The sequence below is a fragment of the Pogona vitticeps genome, chromosome 2 (genome assembly GCF_051106095.1).
Source record: "Pogona vitticeps strain Pit_001003342236 chromosome 2, PviZW2.1, whole genome shotgun sequence".
In the NCBI taxonomy this organism is placed as follows: domain Eukaryota; kingdom Metazoa; phylum Chordata; class Lepidosauria; order Squamata; family Agamidae; genus Pogona; species Pogona vitticeps.
In genome coordinates, this window is record NC_135784.1 from 302022284 (window position 1) to 302044559 (window position 22276).

Here is a 22276-nt window from a genome sequence, read left to right on the forward strand (position 1 = left end):
CATATTGAATGTAGCACCTTAACAGCATCATCTTTTAAGATTTTAAATAGTTCAACTGGAATGTCATCACCTCCACTGGCCTTATTGTTAGCCAGGCTTTCTAAGGCCCACTTGACTTCACTCTCCAGGATGTCTGGCTCAAGGTCAGCAACTACATTGTCTGGGTTGTCCGGGATATCCAAATCTTTCTGATATAATTCCTCTGTGTATTCTTGCCACCTCTTCTTGATGTCTTCTGCTTCTGTTAGGTCCCTCCCATTTTTGTCCTTTATCATGTCCATCCTTGCACCAAAGGTTCCTCTGATATCTCCAATTTTCCTGAACAGATCTCTGGTTTTTCCTTTTCTGTTATTTTCCTCTATTTCTTTGCATTGTTCATTTAAGAATGCCCTCTTCTCTCCTTGCTTTTCTTTGGAAGTCTGCATTCAATTTTCTGTAACTTTCCCTATCTCCCTTGCATTTTGTTTCCCTTCTCCTCTCTGCTATTTCTAAGGCCTCATTGGACAGCCACTTTGCTTTCTTGCATTGCCTTTTCTTTGGGATGGTTTTTGTTGCTGTCTCCTGTACAGTGTTACAAGCATCTATCCAAAGTTCTTCAGGCACTCTGTCCACCAAATCGAGTTCCTTAAATCTGTTCTTTACTTCCACTGTGTATTCATAAGGGACTTGGTTTAGATTATACCTGAGTAGCCCAGTGGTTTTTCCTACTCTCCTCAGTTTAAGCTTGGATTTTGCTTTGAGAAGCTGATGATCAGAGCCACAGTCAGCTCCAGGTCTTGTTTTTGCTGACTGTATAGAGCTTCTCCATCTTTGGCTACAGAGAATATAATCAATCTGATTTCGATATTGCCCATCTGGTGATTTCCATGTATAGAGTCGCCTCTTGTGTTGTTGGAAAAGAGTGTTTGTGATGACCAGCTTATTCTCTTGACAGAACTCTATTAGCCTTTGTCCTGCTTCGTTCTGAACTCCAAGGCCAAACTTCCCTGTTGTTCCTTTTATCTCTTGGCTCCCTACTTTAGGATTCCAGTCCCCTAGAATGAGAAGAACATCTTTCTTTGGCATCAGTTCTAGAAGGTGTTGTAAGTCTTCATAAAATTGTTCATTTTCAGTCTCCTCAGCAATGGTGGTTGGTGCATAAACCTGGATTATTGTGATGTTGAAAGGTCTGCCTTGGATTCGTATTGACATCATTCTATCATTTTTGAGACTGTATCCCATTACAACTTTTCCCACTCTTTTGTTGACTATGAGGGCTACTCCATTCCTTCTACGGGATTCTTGCCCACACTAGTAGATATGGTAATCATCTGAGCTGAATTCGCCCATTCCTGTCCATTTTAGTTCGCTGATGCCCAGGATGTTGATGTTTATTCTTGCCATCTCCTGTTTGACCACCTCCAGCTTCCCAACGTTCATAGATCTTACATTCCAGGGTTCCTATGCAGTATTTTTCTTTGCAGCATCGGACTTTCCTTTCACTTCCAGGCACGTCCACAGCTGAGCGTTAGGAACATTACTTTTTAATAAATTTTATTTTATTTTTATTTAACATTTCTTCCTTTCACAGTTATTGGTAAACATGTTCTCAGAAGCAGTTTTTACTAGGAAGCAACCCATTTTAAGGAAAATGCCTTTGGGTCAGAAGTAACCTCCATAACAATGATCACTATCTCCTCCAATATTTTAATGGCGTTTAAATTTCTGAAATTATGTGTTAAAAGTAACTGGACAAACAACTCATTCAAGCAGATGTGATTACAGGGGTAAAAGGGACTGGCTGGACCGAAAAGAGAAAACACGGAGCAGAGTTGGCTGGTTAGCAAATGTGTCCAGTCAGTCAGGAAGCAGGCATGCCAAGGCCCAGGAGCTTGGAGCCTTGGTCTAGCCTTCCTGGTGCCAGCGATGTACAGGGGTCGGTCACAAGACCTTGCTATATCTTAACTCACCCTGTCAGCTCTCTGCTCTGACTCTGGATGTTGTCTGCTAGAGGATGCTAGATCCAAAGAGCTTGGCAGCGAGGCTCCTTTATCTGTTACTTGTGTGACGTTCAAGCCGACAATTGTACAATTGTTATGAGCCCAAAACAAATGCATGTTAAACAGGATGAGGACTTTTTTATTTTTTTGGATATTAAAGAAATTAAAATATTCCTAGTGCAAACTGTTCACTCAGGAAACCTGTTGGTGCTTTTTCCCCCTTTAATCTTGCATTTTGAAAAGTGTGTGAAAACTGTTTATAACAGTGAAAGAAATGTGCATCTGCCCCCTGATCCCAAGGGAGGCATAATAGTGCTCTATTGCAGCTTAAAAAAAAAAACACAAAAAAACAGTGGAGGTGAGATTTAGTATGTCCATCTATAAAGCAGTGGTTCCCAACCTTGGGTAACCCAGGTGTTCTTGGACTGCAATTCCCAGAAGCCTTCACCACCAGCTCGGTTGCCTGGAGTTTCTGGGAACTGCAGTCCAAGAACACCTAGGTTACCCAAGGTTGGGTACCATTGCTGTGTGGAGTATAACTATAGGTGTTCCAATCAAAATTAAACTTGCTCATAGGGACGTGGTGGCGCTGCGGGCTAAACCGCAGAAGCCTGTGCTGCAGGGTCAGAAGACCAAGCAGTCGTAAGATCTAATCCAGGCAACGGAGTGAGCTCCCGTTGCTTATCCCAGCTCCCGCCAACCTAGCGGTTCGAAAGCTTGCAAATGCAAGTAGATCAATAGGGACCACCTCGGTGGGAAGGTAACCGCGTTCCGTGTCTAAGTCACACTGGCCATGTGACCACGGAAGATTGTCTTCGGATAAAACGCTGGCTCCATGGCTTGGAAACGGGGATGAGCACTGCCCCCTAGAGTCGAACACGACTGGACAAAAATTGTCAAGGGGAACCTTTACCTTTACCTTTACCATTTGGCTTAGAATAAGCCAGGTCACCTTCCTTTGCCTCCCAGAATGGAATAGGATGTGATCCTTATGCCAATCTACAGTGCCTCCTCCTACCTGCTCTCTTTGGGATGGCAAGCAAATAATGCCTGGCCTGAAGCACACTAGACTTAAGTAGAGCAAGAGAATATTGTATTCGTGAAGGCTTTCATGGCCGAGATCCAATGGTTGTTGTGGGTTTTTTGGGCTCTTTGACCGTGTTTTGGAGGTTGTTCTTCCTAACGTTTCGTCAGTCCTCTGAAGATGCCGGTCACAGGGACTGGCGAAACGTTAGGAAGAACAACCTTCAGAACACGGCCAAAGAGCCCGAAAAACCCACAACAACCAAGAGAATATTGTTTTCCTGTTTGATCTGTTGACATCAGGGAAAACACCATTTTCAGGTCAAATCAGAAGAGAGAAGCAGCAGAATTTTTAGAGGTCAGAGCACATTATTTTGAGCCTGGAAGAGCAAATCGTCACCTCTCTGGGATGTAATTCACCTGGCTGTGAACACTGTAGCTCATTTCAAGCAGCTTAAGTGTTTTCTAACAATCTGCTTGTTTTGACCTGGGCTTCCCATCCCTCCTTTATAGCCTTTGTTCTGTTCCTCCTTGGTCAAACATTACTCCTGTTGTGGAAGAGGATAAGGTGGAAACTGCATAGTTCTGCCTTTTCCTGACTCACCTGTTAACACATCTTCACGAAGCAGCAAACCTGTCTCTTCCTCCACTTCTTTTTTGCTCCTAACAAATCCCTACTGTCGTCTGTAACGCCACTCGCTGTGGTCTTTAGACTTCCTGACGCCATCTTTGGAAGGCCAAGCTACTCCACTGTAGTACACATCCCTCGCCCACTGTACATCTGTCCTTCTTCCTGTCCACATCCTTTGAAAGTTCTAGCTTTTCATCACCAACAGGATGCCTGTAATCCATTGAGAAATTTTTGCTCCTTTGGAATTTCTGGCCACCATATCTTAACTGAGCCCTCTTTGAAATCATCTTTCCTGTAGTCCAAGATACACAGCTGACAACACTCAGTTTTCACTTGTCTAGCTGTTGCGCCTTCCAAGAAGACTTCCCCCCCCCCCCAAAAAAAAGTTCTTCCCTTTTGGTCAGGATTAAGCCAGGACAGCCGATTACTTGTTCTTCCATTCTCTGAGAGATGACATTTTCAGCAAGATAAGGCAAGAATTTATTGGATGTTCCATTCTTAGGAAGATTTAGACTTCTAGCAGATGTCAGGATATATTTGAAAATCCCCCATTACTGCGATGACTCTCCTCTGTGAAAGTTATGTAATCTGTTTCGTAAAAGCCTCACGCATGTCTTCCACTTGACTGGGCAACTTCTAGTATACTTCGGAACAGTGTCATTTTTCTTTCTCTTTCCTCACCCAGATGTTTTCAACAAGGCTTCCACTCTCAAAATTTTATTTTAGTACAAGTGATTGTGTGTGTGTGTGTGTGTGTGTGTGTGTAATCTCACTTCTCCTTCTATGTTTAGTTCATTCCTTTCCCATTTCAGTAGGTACAGTTGGGTGTTATCATAGACATAATTTTGAAAGTATGTACAAAAGGAACATGAATTAGGGTTCATAGTTGTACCTTCTCTGTACATAAATATGGAATTCTCTGTGTACCCGACAATTTTATATACAGTGGTGCCCCGCTTAACAACGATAATCCGTTCCAGGAAAATCGCTGTTAAGCGAAAACGTTGTAAAGCGAAATTTAAAAACCCATTGAAACGCATTGAAAACCATTCAATGCATTCCAGTGGGCTAAAAACTCACCTTCCAGCGAAGATCCTCCATATGGCGGCCATTTTCGGTTCCTTATAGCGAGGAATCCATCCCTAAGCACAGCGGGGAGCCACTTTAAGCACCCGGTGGCCATTTTGAAACCCCAACAATCAGCTGTTTTTGATCGTCGTAAAGCAAAAATTGGTTCCCGAAGCAGGGAACCGATCATCGCTAAGTGAAATTCCCCCATTTAGACCATCATTTTGCGATTGCAAAAACATCGCCGTTTGACTCTCATGTTCTTGTTGCTATAGAACTGTAATTAAAAGTGTGAGGCAGACAGAGGTGAGTTTTTTGAGTGCCACCAGTTGTGAGACAGAGTTAAGAAAAAGATTGACTGTCCCGTTAAAGTCAGTGGCACTTCAAAAGTGCTTACCTTTTGTTTGGATGGTGCTCTCAGTTCCAAGATTGGTTGAGCTATTGGGGCAAATTTAGCCTGTCTATTCACTTTGTGCATATATAGTAGTGACTTTCTGTCTGTATTCTGTTAACAATTGGAGGATCTTTTGAAGTAAGTTTTAAAAAATGAAGAGAAGATCCAGAGAAATCCAAAGCCCATTTAATAAAGTTCTTGCCACACTTGGGCTTCTACCAAAATAGCAAAAGACCTACCCATCATTATTATTTCAATCACGAGTTTAGTAAAACTACAGTGAAGTCCTGCTGATATTTAGTTGCTATTTAAAGCTTGCATAAATGCATTTAAATGTTGTCTGCCTGGCTTGAAACCTTGTCATGTGCTAATATCTCAAAGCAAAGCCAATCTACAAGCATTCATGTATTCAAAACTGTCTTTATTGTGCCAGACTCCGTGTCGCCTAAAAATGATCTTTTCATAATTAGTTTTCTGTTGTCCTTTCTTGTTTATTGCAAACTAGTGTCAGTTAATTGCCATAGTCAAATGCCACTCATTGAATTAAGCTTGCACTCTTAATGTTGCATATAAGCTATAAAATGAGACTGAAAATTTTAGGAATTCTCTTAAAATACTGCTGTATTGTTGTCAGTCTTCAAGCTTTATTATCTAATGCCTATGTGAAGGTTGGAGTAGCAGTATTTGTTGTTGTTATTGTTTAGTCGTTAAGTCGTGTCCGACTCTTCGTGACCCCATGGACCAGAGCACGCCAGGCCCCCCTGTCCTCCACTGCCTCCCAGAGTTGGGTCAAATTCATGTTGGTATTTTCTTACACCAGAAGATTTAAGTATAACTCTTACAACTGCAGTACTTAGAAGTTGACAGGAAGAACAAACCTTTTTTTTGACACATCCACTGCTCCTGATCCCATCCTTTCTGGGCCTATATGCGTGAATGCTTGAGATTTTAACTCCTGATGCAGAAATTGTTGGCTTGGCTCCTAGTCCTTTCCTACTGCCCTTTTGTCTAATTTCCTCTTTTTCTCAGTCTGTTCCTGTCTCTGTGGCACTTGATGTGGTTGTGCAAATTGTGTGTGTGTGTGAAGAGCGTAAGAGGAAGTTCCCTATCTTGAGAAGTTTATAGTCTGAAATTTGGCACAATAGAAGGGTGCCAAAGGTAAAGAGAAAGAATGTGTACTATATCCTTATTTCAGTTGCTTTTCCAAATAGAACCAATATGTCAGGGAGAAGGTGGGTTTTTGGTCATGGGGGGGGGGAAATTGGGGGCGGGCAATGGTGTGTGTGTGTGTGTTTTTTTGGCAACTGGCGGGAAGCACAAATTGTTCCTCTTTCAGTGACTGATAGAATGCAGCAAGTAACTTTCCATTTTTGCTTAGTTTTTGCTCTTGTTCCGCAGGTTACACCATGCCATATTGGGACAATTATGAATGTTTGTAGAGAACTCAATGCGAGGTTAAGCTTGTTTGAAGAACACATGGCATTACTATGGGGCACTGGGGGTACTTTATAGAATCCCCAAGGTGCCTTAATATATTTGGTTAGACCACCTACCCAACTATATGTTTGTTGCATCTGCGACTGCTTAAGAAAAATTCCACAACAATTGTGCTATAATTAAATTTTAGCATTTATACATCACTGTACAGTTTGATATACAGTATTCCACTATAGATGTTATGCCTTTAGTGTGAAGGCCTAAAGATTACTAACTGTACTTAAAAACAGAGTTTATTTATGGCTTTGTTTTTGCTGTTGTGTTCTACCTCTTCTTGAGGAAGCTCGGTGCAGCACATGTGGAGTTAGCTGATTTAATACTAAAATAGGCCAATGACATTACTGTAAATGTTCTGTGCCCTTCCCAGTATGTGATTCTAGACATTTAGTGTATGGAAATGCTGCTGCTTGAACAGAAAACAGTTGAGTCAATTCAACTGTTCAGTCTTTAATATCTGTGCTTTATATATAACATGTCCTATGGGAGTTTCCCCTATGTTCCAAGCAAATTCGGTCCTGGAATGCTAGTTAGGGTACTGTCTAGTCTGGTTACCTTTACTTCTGAAGTTTACCATTCCTTCTGCACTCACTTCATATTGGGCAGCCATGTTAGTATGCATATATACTCTGCAATGGGAAGGTTGCTGTGTTAGCCTACTGCAGAAAAAAATAAACAACGGGTCTTTTACCTTAAAGACTATCAAGATTGCTTATGGATTGCAGGCCTGTCTGCGTACAACAAAGTGGTCTGTGGTCCATGGAAGTTTATGCCCTATAAAGCTTGTTAGTCTTTGCAATGCCACAATATCGTTGCTTGGTTTTATATATTTTAAATATTTCATAGTGGTGCAGCTTCCTTTAGCAGCAGAAGCTGATTTTATTGCTTCATTTAACTTTGTTGTATCAGTAAGAGCAGATTTACACGTCTTCCTCCCACTGTTCTTGGCACCATAATATCATACAGAGGACAACCTGTTTCTTAATTCTGAATTGAGTGTTTATCCAACAGGTACTTCTGTCCTCTTGGAATGAGGTGAGGATACAGTTGTGTGTTTGCCCTTAAAACCCCCAAAGTTTATTCTTATTTGGTACAAAGTAAACAAAGCTCAGAATATAGTTCAAACATCCCATCAAGGTTACCTGAAAAGGTCTTTTTCTCACTTTCATGTAGCTGGCCTGTGGACAGTCTTCACATTAGGAGGTGTGGGAAGCAAACGTGCTCCTCAGCAGGATGAGTCTTCGCCTCTCGCTAATCAAAGTCTTCTGCTGCTGCTTGTGCTAGCAAACCTGACTGATGCCCCAGATACACCCAACCCTTATAGACAAGCAGTTATGTCCTTCAAGAACACACAAGGTTTGTATCTTTCTAAAACTATCTACAAGGAATTAAAGCAAGTAAGGATTTTTGCATTGTTGTGGATTGAATCAGTCGTAGCTATGGCAGTTTAGGAGAATGGTTGTAGGAGCAGAATTTCAGGTGGCTTTTAGTAAAACCCACAAGGATTCCTCCCTCTGGCTCCCCCTAGTTTTATTCAATACATGGCATCGTGGTCTTCCTAAAACCAATACCTAAGGAGAGGGGCAGGTCACATGATGTAAAAGGGGTGAGCCCTTTACGTTCAGTTGTAAATCCCACTTAGAATCACTCAGTAGAGTCAACGGAGAGACTTCTGTTGGTTCAGTGGATCCATTATCATTGGGACTAAAAGAAGAGATTTTAAGGCAATTGTTCAATTCTATGTTATCTAGACAATTCTGTTAACACTGTCTTTCAACATATGCTGCTTCCTCTTGAAGAAAGTATCTCAGAGCCTTCTGAGAAAAATGGTTAGATATTAGCAGGAGAGAACTGGCATGTGGAGTGACGATGGCATTTCATCCTTCATTCACTTTCCAATCTTCCCCCCAAAATCTCCTTCTGTTTTAAAGTAATTCTTCCTTCTTCTGGGCTCCGAAACAGGAGCTAAGCCCTACCAAGAGAAAATGGTAGTGGTAGTGGTGGGCAGATAGCATTTGCAGGGAGAATCAGTCTGTGAGAACATGTCTCCTCCTCCTCCCCCTCAAAAAAAAAGTCTCCTGAAGACAGAAACTGAAGAGATAAAAGGATGAAAGAGTCCTTTGCAGAGGAATCCTATGATGAAGGACCTACAATTTTGGGAAGTATATGCTTCTCTGAAGATGCTTGGAAGAAATAAATCATCAGGGTTAGATGAAATACAAATAGAAGTATTCAAAGCTTCAGAGACTGGATCTATCAAAACCCTAACAAGAGATGGTTGTTGTGGGTTTTTCGGGCTCTTTGGTCGTGTTCTGAAGGTTGTTCTTCCTGACGTCTCGCCAGTCTCTGTGGCCGGCATCTTCTGTGGCCGGCATTTTGGAAGCCACTCATTCATAGGTCACTATAAGTCAGAAGCAACTTGACAACATGTAAGAACAACAACCTAAATTCTTTCCCACAGACCCCTCTTTCACCCCTCTGTATTCATTTCTTTGGCAGATACATGTCATTCTGTCCCAAGTGGAGACAGGTAGTCTTCCTGGTTCCAAATCATTTTCTCCAGCTGCTAGCACCTGTTCCAAACTATCAAGCTTTTCAAGTCTTAGTCTCTGAAATCCTTTAAGAGGAGATGTTAGGAACTGAATCTGTTTTAACTTGGGTATATGACTGCATAAGAAAGAAAGAAAGAAAGAAAGAAAGAAAGAAAGAAAGAAAGAAAGAAAGAAAGAAAGAAAGAAAGAAAGAAAGAAAGAAAGAACTGGATCTGTTCAACCCTACTAAATGCAATACATAAGAAGAGTCAAATCAAGGTCTCTCTAGGATAAGAGTCTCTTTGCGAAATGGTCAGCAGGATGCCTAGGGGAAGCCCACATGTGGGCCATGAGTACTAGAGCATCCTCATTTTTTCTGATATTGTGCTATGGTCCAGGCATGGCTTTTCATAATGTAGAAAATTGTGGAGAGTGTTCAGTAAATATGTAAGATTGCAGGAAATTAAGTAAAACTCTGTTTTGGCTGAGGAACCGCCTAGAGTGGTCCTGAGTTGACTAGATAGGCAGGATATAAAATAAATAAATAAATAAATAAATATATAAATAAATAAACAAACAAATAAATAAATAAATAAATAAATAAAAATAAACATGAATACCAGATACAATAAACTGCTAACTATCTGTGCTCTGTAGAGTTAGTTTTCAGCTTGTAAATTTTGTTCCATTATTGAGTGATATCTCACCCAACTCCATTTGTATAACCTGCAGATAAATAATTTTAAAAATTAAGGAATTGGGCTCAAAATCTGTATTTGGACTAAAAGTGAAGCAGCATCTAAAAAGACTAAACCATGAAGACTATAATTACTTTTTTTGGGGCTAAAAAGCATGCTACTTATATAGCTCTTCAGGCACTCTCTGGATGGTTTATAAGTTACTGTATTTTTTGCACCATAAGACTCACTTTTTTCCCCACAAAACAGGGGTGTGGAAAGTCTGTGCGTCTTATGGAGCGAAGAAAACAGATTATATTTTCCTGTTTTCTTCTCCTAAAAAATTGGTGCGTCTTATGGAAAGGTGCGTCTTATGGAGCGAAAAATACGGTAATTATGCAGGCTACACATTGCCCCCCCCCCGCGAGCTGGGTATCCATTTTACCACCCTCAGAAGGGATAGAAGGCTGAGTCAACCTTGAGCCGGGTACTTGGGATTGAACCCTGGGTCGTGAGCACAGTTTTGGCTGCAGTACAGCAGTTTAACCACTACGCCACGAGGCTCTTCTCATTGGGCTAATCAGAAGAAAAGCCCAAAATGAGTGAGCTAATCCTTTTTGAACTCTGATTTTTTTTCTTACTTCTCTTCCAGATAGCACAGTACTTCCTTCACCAAATCCTTACACTTTCCAGATTAATTTCAATAGTTTATACACCACTTTGTGTGAACAACAGAACTCTGATCAGGCGACCCTCCTTTTGTACACTCTGCTGCATCAGAACAGCAATGTTCGAACATATATGTTGGCTCGAACAGATATGGAAAACTTGGTAAGTATTATTATTATTATTATTATTATTATTATTATTATTATTATTATTATTATTATTATTATTATTATTATTATTATTATTATTATTGGTACAGTGGTGCCTCGCTTAACGAGCGCACCGTACAACGAAGAATCCGTATAGCGATCCCTTTTTGGGGATCGCTATACGGAGCTGCCCCAATCGCCGCACTCGCTTTGCGACGATCGGGGCGTTCGGCGGCCATTTTGGAGCCGCCGATCAGCTGATCGGCGGCTCCAAAATGGCCGCCGGATGACCTGAAATGGCCCCCGTCAGTGTTTTCGCGCCCTCCCCTTGCTTACCGAGGTCGCGAAAATGCTGCGGGGGGCCATTTCGGGTGCGGACGACCCGAAATGCCCCCCGCGGCGTTTTCGCGACCTCGGTAAGCAAGGGGAGGGCGTGAAAACACTGACGGGGGCCATTACGGGTCATCCGGCGGCCATTTTGGAGCCGCCGATCAGCTGATTGGCGGCTCCAAAATGGCCGCCGGACCGCGAGAACATCGCTGGAGGGGTAAGTTTGGGCGCCTATTGGAACGCATTAAACTAAGTTTAATGCGTTCCAATAGGCTTTTCCTGCCCCGTACAGCGATGTTTTCGCATAGCGAAGGTTAATCCGGAATGGATTAACCTCGCTATACGGGGCACCACTGTATTGGTATTGGTATTGGTATTATTATTATTATTATTATTATTATTATTAGTAGTAGTAGTAGTAGTAGTAGTGTTGCTGTTGTTGTTATTGTTGTTGTTGTTCTCTTAAATATACCGCCGCCACCACTACTACTACTACCACTATTACTGATGATCATGATCCTGATCATCATTATCATCATCATCTGCTGTCAAGTCACTTCTGACATAAGGTGATCCTTTTCAGGGTTTTCCAAATAGAGAATACGCAGAAGTGGTGGGTTGGTTGGTTTAATTTATATAGTGCCCCATTAATGGCAAAGCACTATTCTGGGTGGTTTACAAAAGATTAAAACCAAGATTCCACAAACAATAAGCACTAAAATATAACACAAATAGCAATAACATAAGAAAGCATAAAAGCCAGTGGCACCAACAAATTATCACAGAAAAGTGGAGGCAAGACACTCAGTCAGGATAGTATCGAAAAGCCTCCCTGATAAAAGAATACAGAGAGGGTGCCGGGCACACCACCTCTGGGAGCTGATTCCATAGCCTCAGTTCCATCACAGAGAAGGCCCTTACCTGTTGTAGATGACCTTTGGGCCTCTCTTGGGGTGGCTACCCAGAGGAGCCTGGCTTGAGAAGGTCTGGTGGGTCATGCAGATGATATTGGAGAAGGATGCTCTGACAGGTTAATATGGTCCCAAACCATGAAGGACTTAACCGTTTCCTTCTTCTGGGGACATCCTGGAATTCTGCAGCTTGCCCAGGGCTACAGAGCATAGCCCTTTTCCCAGGAGGCACAGTGGGGAAACAAACACCCCGCCTGTGGCTCTTAAGCCAGATACTTAGACCCACTGAGCTATTCAGCCCACTAAATATGCCACTACTTTATTATTAATAGTAGAAAAGGGTGCTTGTTTGTGAGATGTTTCTTCTTGCACCTTGCCTGAGAAAACTAGGTACTGGAATGGTAGCTGAATCGGGCCCCGTTTCCTTTATTCTTTGATTTTAGGGAAAGGGTAGGTTGCAATCTATGGATAAATGCTATCAGCTGCTAAAATGCAGAAGTGATAGGACTGTAATGGAGGTGCGTGGATGCAATGTTGGCAATATGATTGGCAGTGCAGCATCTGTGTACGTTTGTCTTCTGCCTGTGTGTGTATTTGGTTGCACCCCTCCCAACCTGTCTGTCTGTAAGTTGAAAAGAGTTAAGTGGGAGACACTACAGCTAGTGTAAGCATGGAATGTGAACGATTACATGTTTGCAAAAGAGCAAAAAAAATTATAAGGGTAGCATTGTGTTTATGAAGACAGAAGGCTGCAGTGTGGTATGTAAATTTTCAGTTACACAGAAGCAAGACTTGAATTATTGGGGCGGGTGAAGGTAGGTGGGCTCTAATGAGATTCAGTATTTCCCCTAACCCTCCATTGGTGCTCAAATCATGGGCCCTCCAGACTGCTAAAAATAAAAGCTGGGGGAATTGTTAAAATGGTAAGGGAACTGTCTCCCCGCCACTTTGACCACCCACTCCCTGTAATTTGACCACTGCTCGGAATTTGTTCGTTATGTTGGATTCAATTTTTAAAAAAGGAAAAATAGACGTTTAGACGGGAAGGCATAACAATTAATCCCATTAGTAGTCAGTGTGAGTCTTTAAATGACAAGAGAAAAAGTTATTCATTTAAAATATTCCTCAATAAACTGCATGCTGGAGGAACTTAAGACTTTGCACCCATGGTTTCAAAAGTCACAAAGTACTATCTCTTGTTCTGCCTTTGTGTGTGTGTGTGAGAGAGAAATTCCTTGTTTTTAAAAAAAGGTTTTCTAAGTACAGCAGCTAGGCATGAAAGCTTGTTATGAGTGATGAAAGCATCACAGAGCATCCATCTTTTCAAATTTAGGTTCTAAACTTGCCTGTTCTGCTCCCCTATATTATTATGGCCACTTGGGATGCTTAGTGTACAACTTGTTTGCTGTGTTATTTTTTTTAAGTTCTGGAGGGAGTTTTATTTTACACCAGCTTTATTCTTTCTGTTACCTTGTTCTTTGAATGGCTCACAATATCATTGTGCCTCCACCAGTCTGCGTAGCCATGAGCAAACTGCACAGTCGCAAGATGCCCCTAGAAGAAGGGAATGGTAAATTACTTTTGAGTATTCTCTATCCAGAAAACCCTGGAAAGGCTTGCCATAGTTTAGAATCAACTTGATGGCATAGAAATAGTTTTATTATACCATTGTGCGTTTACACTGTGATACACAGTAAGACCCCCCTTATCCATGGAATTGGTATGCACCGATTCACTTATCTACAGTGTGAAATTATTAAAAGAAAAAAATCCAGAAAATTTTTTCACATGTATTACCAGTACTGGCCACTAGAGGGAGCCAGAGACTGTGCGTTGAAAACTTGTTAGTAAAGAATACATGGTATGGTATCCTTTAGTGGCCAGTTCTGGTAATGCATGTGAAAATATTTTTTCACTGTTTTCCCCCCTTTTACCGTGCTATAATTACCACTAATACAACTGTATAAAGATAAGCTCCTTCCCCAGGCACTCTATGGAATTCTAGTGTGGGCTTTTTCAAATATCACAAAATTTAAGGAATCTGTCCAGCAGATTTTTTTTAAACCAGAGCACTAGGGCTACCAAGGGCTCCTCCCATGGCCTCAGTCTGCTCTGGGGTGCTACTCTGTGAGTACTCTTATTAAGAAAGCAGCCCAGCTGTTTTGGCTTAGTGTACCCGATGGCATCATCACTGGTCTTATTGACCTGTGAAGAAATGGGAAGGGAGTCCTGAGCATCTGAGATATCCACAATTATAGCAAAGCTATACCCCAGCCTACCTCCCTAGGAGGGCTGCCCAAGAAGGCTGCCCAGGAAGATATCATTAAAATAATATCTGATATTGATATTCAGGCTGTTATGGTGTCTGTAGTCTGTTGCCACTCCAGTAGGGATATACAAAGGCTTTTCCTTGCCTTTTGGAAAGCTGCCCCTTATTTGTCCCTTAATTGGCTCACATGAGCTGAGACAACTGCTAACAAGGTACAGACTGAACTCGTCACACCTGAAAGAGATTTAGGGACATGACATGGACCAACATGGTACAGACAGACATTGCCCAGCAGGGTGCTCTAAAGTGGAGGACATGGTACACTTTCTAACAGAATGTCCTCTGTACACAGATCTGAGTGACCAACGTCTAAAGCCCTTAACAGCTGGGATCAAGAACACGTCCCCTCCGTGCGCAGTCCTGTCCCTGCTAGCTGACACAAATTACTGTATATCCTATAGGATTGCTAAATTTGCTAAACGAGTCATGGAAAGGCAGAACTTCTTGCCTGCTTCATAAGTTCTTCAAATTAATCTAACATTTGATTCTTTTTCTTCTTTTTTGAGAATGCTATTACAATTTTTAGTATTATATCATTTTATGCCTGTTATTCTTGTTTTGTATGTTCTTGCATGAGGTGCCAGATACTATTTTATGATTGGTTTAACCTTTTCTTGCATACAGGCTGATTGGCTACAAAGCGAGCGAGCGAGCGAGCGAGCGAGCGAGCGAGAGAGAGAGAGAGAGAGAGAGAGAGAGTATTGCTATTATGCATGGTTTTCAGTATCCAGAGGATATGGGGCTCCTATTGTAGAATGGTTCATCACCATGCTTAATTTTGAGTTGTCTTTTTCTCTTCCTTGTTATTATCTCTCTCAATTAGTACCAGTTCCCAGAGAACTACGTATATGTGTAAAAGAAATAGAAAATCCCCTCCCCTACTACCGATGGCAGAGAGCAGAATGCTTTATACTTTACAGTACTCAGTAACCCACAATAAGATGTAGAAGGATTTAGCAATTGTTTTATCACTTTTAGGTTTCTGTACTGTTCTGTTTTTATGATGTTAGTTTGTTTTTCCGTGATGCATTTTTAATTTTATTTTCAGTTGATTTATCATTGTCCCTTTCAATCAGATGAGGTGTTGTGCAACATATTTAAGTCTTACAGATTTGCAATCGCCTGAGCTTTCTTCCTTGAACAACCTGCTTTCTGAGACGTGGACTGTGTGTCCAGTGACAATAAAGCTGTTGATTTTAAAGATGCCACATGATCCTCTCTTGTTCTGCTGCACCAGTCCAATAGTTGTACCCCTGTGGATCCTGTTCCTGTCTAATTTCAGATCTAGACATAGAATAAAAGCTGCCTTGGTTATCTTTCAGGAAGATTCTTAGTGGGAAAGGGGATTGGAGAGTTGTACCCATTTGGTTCTCTTGGACATCTCAACAGCTTTCAGCGCCATCAACCATGACATTGTTCTGGCTTGACTGTATGATTGTAGGTGGAGGTGTAGTATGCTGTAGCGTTGGATTGCCAGTTGTAGGGTTTAGTGCAATGGACTTCTTGTATTGGACTTGTTTTGCTTGCTGTAAGATTGCAGTGCATTGTTTTGTCCTCCATGACACTCAGCATCCAGATGAAAGCACTAGAACTATTTTCCAAGGGTTGAGGTGTCACAAATATATACTGTAGATGTTGCCCAGCTTTGGTTTTCTTTCCTTAATACAGACGAGACAGCTGATAATATGAACCATTGGGCGGGATAGTGCTAATAGACTGGATGACAGCCAATAAACGGACACACTCCAGATAGAAATACTAGTTGTGAGTGGTTTGTTTGGCTAAGTTCAGCTTATCCAGCTCTGATGGGAGTTGTTCTCCTAAGGAAACGGTTAATTGAGAGATCTTAGGTCCATCATTGCAAAGATGTTCCTTTGGGAAAGCTACCCCTGCTAAGGCCACAAGGTATCCATGCTTAAGTTTCTCTAGAAGCACAGGTAAATAGTTTATATTATTGCAGGTCTCTGTAAGTGGATTGACCTTTGAAAATGTTCTGAAATCTTCACTTGGTCAAAAAAAATGAATGTCTGGGTTTGGCTGATGTGTTCATACTATGCCAGTGTTTTGCCCAACTTCTGGGTGCAGTTCAAAGGGTTGGTTTTAGCCTTTAAAGCCCTAAATAACGCAGAACAAGGTTTTTCTAAAAGAAGATTATCTCCCATCGGAAAGAACCAACACACATCCATTCCTGACCTTTTCCAAGTATTCTGGCCGCTAAAGCAAGAGAGGTTATTCTGAAAGAGATGGCTTTGCCTGCTTTTTTTTCCAATTCTTCAAAAATTGACAAAGAAAAAAACAGGAAAAAGAAAATAGACCCTATCATTCACTTGAAACACTCAGTATAATAAAAGTACCAAATTATTTAAAAAATTAAACAAAACTATATAGACTTCAGTAAAGGTTACCAAAATCTGGCCAAAGTTGATGCCTCCATGCTACACATTCAGATGTTGAAAGAATTATAGCATATTCAACCCACTGAATAGTACTATTCCAGTTTCTTAGCTGCTGTTTCTTAGCTGCTGAAAGGGGGCAGAATCCATTTCAGCTGCCTAATATTTAATTTCCAAGTCACAGATAGCTAATTTTAAAGCAGTTTCAAAGATTGTTCCAGTGCAGAGTTGGAGGGAGGCCTGATGCATGCAAACCTCCTCAACATGTAATTGTAGGCATCAAAGAGGGAAAATGCTATCCTGATTTTAAAAAAAAATAAACCCTGTTCACTTTATCTGCTAAAGTCTTTGAGTCACATACAATATGTTGTTATCTATATATTGTAAATTCTTCATAAATTTAAATGGGATGCTATTTCTTAAAAGCACTACTGGAATCACATTGGAATTTGAGTTTGAAATCTCTCCCTAACAGTTAGTTTATCTCCTTTTTAATTTTTATTTCTGGTAGCAAGGGAAAGTGAACAAAAGGTGGGTTCGTTTTTTGTCAGTAGAGATTTATTTTTTAGTATTTATTCTCTTTGTAAGCTGGCTGGATAGCTTGGTGGTTTAAGTATCTGGTTGTGGAGCTGGAGATTGGGAGTTCTATTCTGCTGAGAGAGGAGCCAGCCTGTGTGGCCTTGGGCAAGCTGTACAGTCCCAGAAAAAGGGAATGGTAAATCACTTCTGAGTACTCCCTACCTGGAAAACCCTGAAAAAAAGCCATCTTACGTCAGAATTGACTTCATGGCACATAGAATCATAGAAAAGTGAAGTTGGAAGGGGCCTACAAGGCCATCAAGTCCAACCCCTTGCTCAATGCAAGAATACAATCAAAGCATATCTGCCAGGTGATTATCTAAGTTTTTCTTGAATGCCTCCAGTGTTGGAGCACTCACCAACTCCCGGGGGAACTGGGTCAACCGTCGTTCCACCACATGATGCTGATTATTATTCTCTGTAAAATTAGTGAATATTATGAAGTGGCTATGTAAAATCAGGATAATCTGCAATTATATTTTTGTTCTGAGAATGTTTGAAGGATACATCTTTATTTTTCCTTCTTCCAGGTTCTGCCAATTCTTGAGATTCTTTATCGTGTTGAAGAAAGGAACTCACACCATGTTTACATGGCTCTGATAATTTTGTTAATTCTTACTGAAGATGATGGCTTCAATCGATCCATTCACGAAGTGGTGAGTTCATGAGCTTTGATGAAGTAACTAAAACTTGTGACTAAATGTACATCTCTGTAATATATACCATCTTCAGTTAGATACTGATAGATTTCCCATCTCCCTTCAGCTTAAGTGGCTGTTATGGATTCATCTTGCTTTTCAGTATTTGAGATTCTGTAGTCTTTACACAGAGGGCTTTCATTTCCAAATTCTCTTCAGGATGCTGTTACTGCCACTTCCTTAAGGTTCCCTTTGAAATTTGGATAAAGAAATTTAAAAAATGGTTTACTTTACAGAGTTGATAAATAAATATTGGGTATCCAGAGGAAGGAAAGCTATATCCAGTTGTTAGTTCCAGCTAGAATAAATCCATTGAGTCAGTGGGACTTACATAAGTGTTGACTTTAAAAAGTCCCATTCATTCAGTGGGTCTGCTCTGGTTGTGAGTAACAGCTGGGTTTAGACCAGAATTTCCAGGAGGGAAAGAAAAAAGTTAGATCAGTGGCTTTTTGTGTGAGTCTTCATTTGAACTCCCATTGTATGAGTAGGCTGCTGAAAAAGATTCAGAATGTCTGTTTCATCTAATCCCATTGATATCATTGCAAAATTAGATGTAATTATCTGAGTTCTTCTGATATCAGTGGAACTTTGCACAGTAGCTGACTTTTGTACTGTGTTCTTGAAAGCCCAAGTTCTAAACTATTACTCATTGCTGTCTGTTCTTTGGAGAATGTAAGAATGGACAGTGATGGTACATGCTCTCAACATAACTATACATTTCAGATTCAGATCTTAAGTCCCATCTTGAAACTGTTCTCAGGTGGGCAGGGAGCAAGTTAGGTTTCTCAGAAACCGCATTACTAGACAGTTTTAGTAGTTTTGGGTTAACACGCCTTTCATCTTATGGTTGAAGATGTGCAATAAAATTAAATAGGATATTCTGCATCAACCTGAGTTTCCCACCTCATCCTTCATTGCATATTCTGCTTTTCTAATTCTACTGCTTGTGTGAGCCCTTCCTTTTGTGGTAATACACTCACAGTTATTTATTGATAGTGAAGATTAATTTTTAGTAAGTACCGTTTTATAAATCACTGATTATATAGACTCTTACGTGGTTCTCCTAAGGGAGCCATAAAAGCTTTCCTGTCTGCTCAAAGGATTTTGTTTGAAAATAAAATGTGGTTTTGGTTTCCTTGGGAAGATTTAAAAAGAACAAAAACAAAATCTCTTTTCTGTCATTGGCTTCACACAGGCAGCTATCTCTGCCCATACGGAGCTCTGTTTTATTGATAATAAGAAAAAAAACAGCTGTTAATTAAACTTAAGAGAACACTGTCTTCTTCCAGTGCTTGCAGTTTTCATCCTCGATGTGTGCCTGCATGAATATTGTTATTAGGAATAAGTTCACATTCAGTCAAATTATTGGTCCCGCTCTAGGGGAGAATCTTGGGAACAAGGGTGGCTGGCACCACGAGGGCAGAGAGAGACACACCATGCCAAACCCTCACTGAGTACTTGCTGATTACGTTTGGGGTGCAGTCAATGCGAAGAGTGGTGTCCTTGCATCTTTTGAGGGTTGTGTATCTTGTGGATATGCTTAAAGACTTACTTTAAAATCCAAACTATAAACAGAAAACAAATAAAAAGAACTGAACTTTCAGATACACTTACGCTGTACTTTTGCAAAGCTTGTCAATAACTACGATTCAATAAAAATGATGCTGTCTGTGTATGTGTAGAGATACGCTATGCACCTTTCTGTGGATATGCTTGGTGGGAGTAGGATTGTGTTTTGGACCACATGCGCCCTGCCTGCTGCTGACTAAGGAGGGGTCCTTTATGAATGCAGATATACATACCTATCTGAGAGGATACTATTAGTATTCAAGAATCGTAGTGTATATGAAATGGTAACAATAAGCCCATACTTTTCCTGAGTTGTTCTCTCTAGCACAAGGAATATGTCTAATTTTCTTTAGAAAGAGTAATAATTGTATTCGCGAAGGCTTTCACGGCTGGGATCTAATGGTTGTTGTGGGTTTTTCAGAACACGGCCAAAAAGCCCAAAAAACCCACAACAACCATTAGAGTAATATTTGTTCTTAGAAAATGAGTGAAGATAGATATAAGCAAGGGCTTGGACTCAATGGCCTTATAGCCCCCTTTCATCTCCATTATTCTATGGATTTCTTCATGGAGTTGTATCTTTGTATAATGTCAGTTGTGGTTGCAGATGGTTTTATTTTTTTTTCCATAACTATTTGTTATTTCCATAACTGATGTTCACTCACGAAAGACTATAAGGTAAAAACCCTTTCTGTCTCTGCAGATACTGAAAAATATTACCTGGTACTCAGAGCGTGTGCTAACAGAAATCTCACTCGGAAGTCTCCTGATCCTGGTAGTAATAAGAACTATTCAGTACAACATGACAAGAACAAGGGTAAGAGATGCGTATTGTGGACTGTTTTCCCATTTTTGGTGTTCCATCCTTACCAAGTTTCCCAACAAATAATAAAATCAAAGCTGGAGACCAAAATAAGAACTCAAAGCTTTCTCTCTTTTCAACAACCTAAAAGGAATCAATCAGTTTTAAAATGACGTCAAAAGGGCATGTCACTCCATAGAAGTTAAATAAATAAGAACATGGGAAAATGTTGAGATGTCGTATCTTTGGGGCATATTTATCACTTAAAGCCAAAATGCTGATACTAAAATTTATCAAGAATGATGGGTGTAGATACTCAATTTCTAGTACGTGACTTTGCTAACTATACAAAACGACCTCAACCAGTCAGACGTCGGTAACTCTCTAAGTTCTTGGCAAATAATCATTCCCATCTTTGTACTGAAATCCTCGAAGTTTGATTATAGGGATGAAACAGCATTGGGAAAAGTGAAGCTCTTCAGAAATATTTTTGGGTGCCCTGCATTGCCTCCATGGGTAATTTTAAAAATCTGCTCTTGAGGTGGAGGGCTCCTCCAACCACATACTCTCAACCCATAAGAATGAAATTGGAAGGAGACTTCCAGCAGCGTTCAGTTATTCTCCCCTTTATGTTCAGTGCTGACGCAAGCCCCACAGTAGGTCCTCGGAGTGGAAGATTCACCCTTGAAGCCTTTGAAGTTGTACATCCCTGGGATTTAGCCATATACTCCTCGATTAAGTTCTGACCCCATACTATTTGTTACACTATAAAGAAGTGGTGGAGAATGTTTCCAAGCCGAAGTCAAAATACAAGTTACGATCTATAAAGCCCCATACAACTTGGGTGCAGGCTACCTGGCAGATCCTGTTTCCCAGTATAACCCACCTTGGGTCTTAAAGTCTTGGGGAGAGGCCCTCCTCTTAGTCCTGTCACCTCTAAAGATATGGTTGAGAGGGAGTTGGAAAAAAGTCTTATTGGTGGTTGACCCCAGGTTAAGGAATGTCTTCCCCCACGAGGTTAGGCTGGCTCCCTATCTCGTATCTTTTCTGCGACTAGTGAAAACTGTTCAGACAGGCCTTTAATATCTAATTTTAGAACAGATTATTATTATTATTATTATTATTATTATTATTATTATTATTATTATTATTATTATTATTATTATTATTATTATTATTATTATTATTATTATTATTATTATTATTATTATTATTATTATTATTATTATTATTATTATTATTATGCCACCTAGAGTGGTCTTAATTGACTAGATAGGCGGGATAATAATAATAATAATAATAATAATAATAATAATAATAATAATAATAATAATAATAATAATAATAATAATAATAATAATAATAATAATAATAATAATAATAATAATAATAATAATAATATGCCGCATTTCTCCCAACAAGGGACCCAAAACAGCTCGCAACATTAAAATTCACACAGTTAAAACACAGATATTCTTTGACTGCTGCCTTTATATCCTTTTTAATTTTTTTTTAAAAATATTTTACATGTTTTAAAATTTTTTTTAATACTACTGTGTTTAATAGGTTTTTAATGGTATAAGCAATACCTTTTCTATTTTAATGATGTGTGGGGCTCCTTGAGTCCCTTCATCAGGAGAAAGGAGACATAAAAGTGCAATCAATCAATAAAGTAATAAAATCGTATTCTTTCTAGTTCTAGCAATTAGAATGCTGTAATTTTGATTTTAAAATGGATATATTTTATTTGAAAAATTAAGTACTGTATCAGTTTTTGCAGCTAATTATGGAAATTGTACTGTTACAATCTCTTTTTTTATTGTTGTTAGATGACACAAATATTTAAAACTGTAAAATAAGGAAAGACAGTTTTTACCTTTCCTTCTGAAACCGTTAAATAGGTGCAGTGGCATTTCCATGAATGGCCCAACCATATTGAGTCAGGATTGCCTGAGCACACCAATGTTTCCCTAAAACCAGTGTACAAATGCAGTGTGTCTTTCTTGCCTCTGGTAAACGGATGTCAGGTTTAATGGCTTTCCTTTTGACA

At 40.1% G+C, this 22276-nt stretch overlaps 1 protein-coding gene across 3 annotated transcripts in view; it reads left to right on the forward strand.

Annotated features, from left to right (window-relative positions):
• DYM (dymeclin) overlaps positions 1 to 22276 on the forward strand; it is a 238828-nt gene that overhangs the window by 83629 nt on the left and 132923 nt on the right. For all 3 annotated transcript variants that reach the window (XM_072992948.2, XM_072992946.2, XM_078384136.1), the window contains exons 11-14: positions 7763 to 7945; positions 10450 to 10628; positions 17688 to 17813; positions 20128 to 20241. In XM_072992948.2, coding sequence (XP_072849049.2) covers positions 7763 to 7945; positions 10450 to 10628; positions 17688 to 17813; positions 20128 to 20241 — 602 coding nt within the window. The remainder of the gene's footprint in view (positions 1 to 7762; positions 7946 to 10449; positions 10629 to 17687; positions 17814 to 20127; positions 20242 to 22276) is intronic.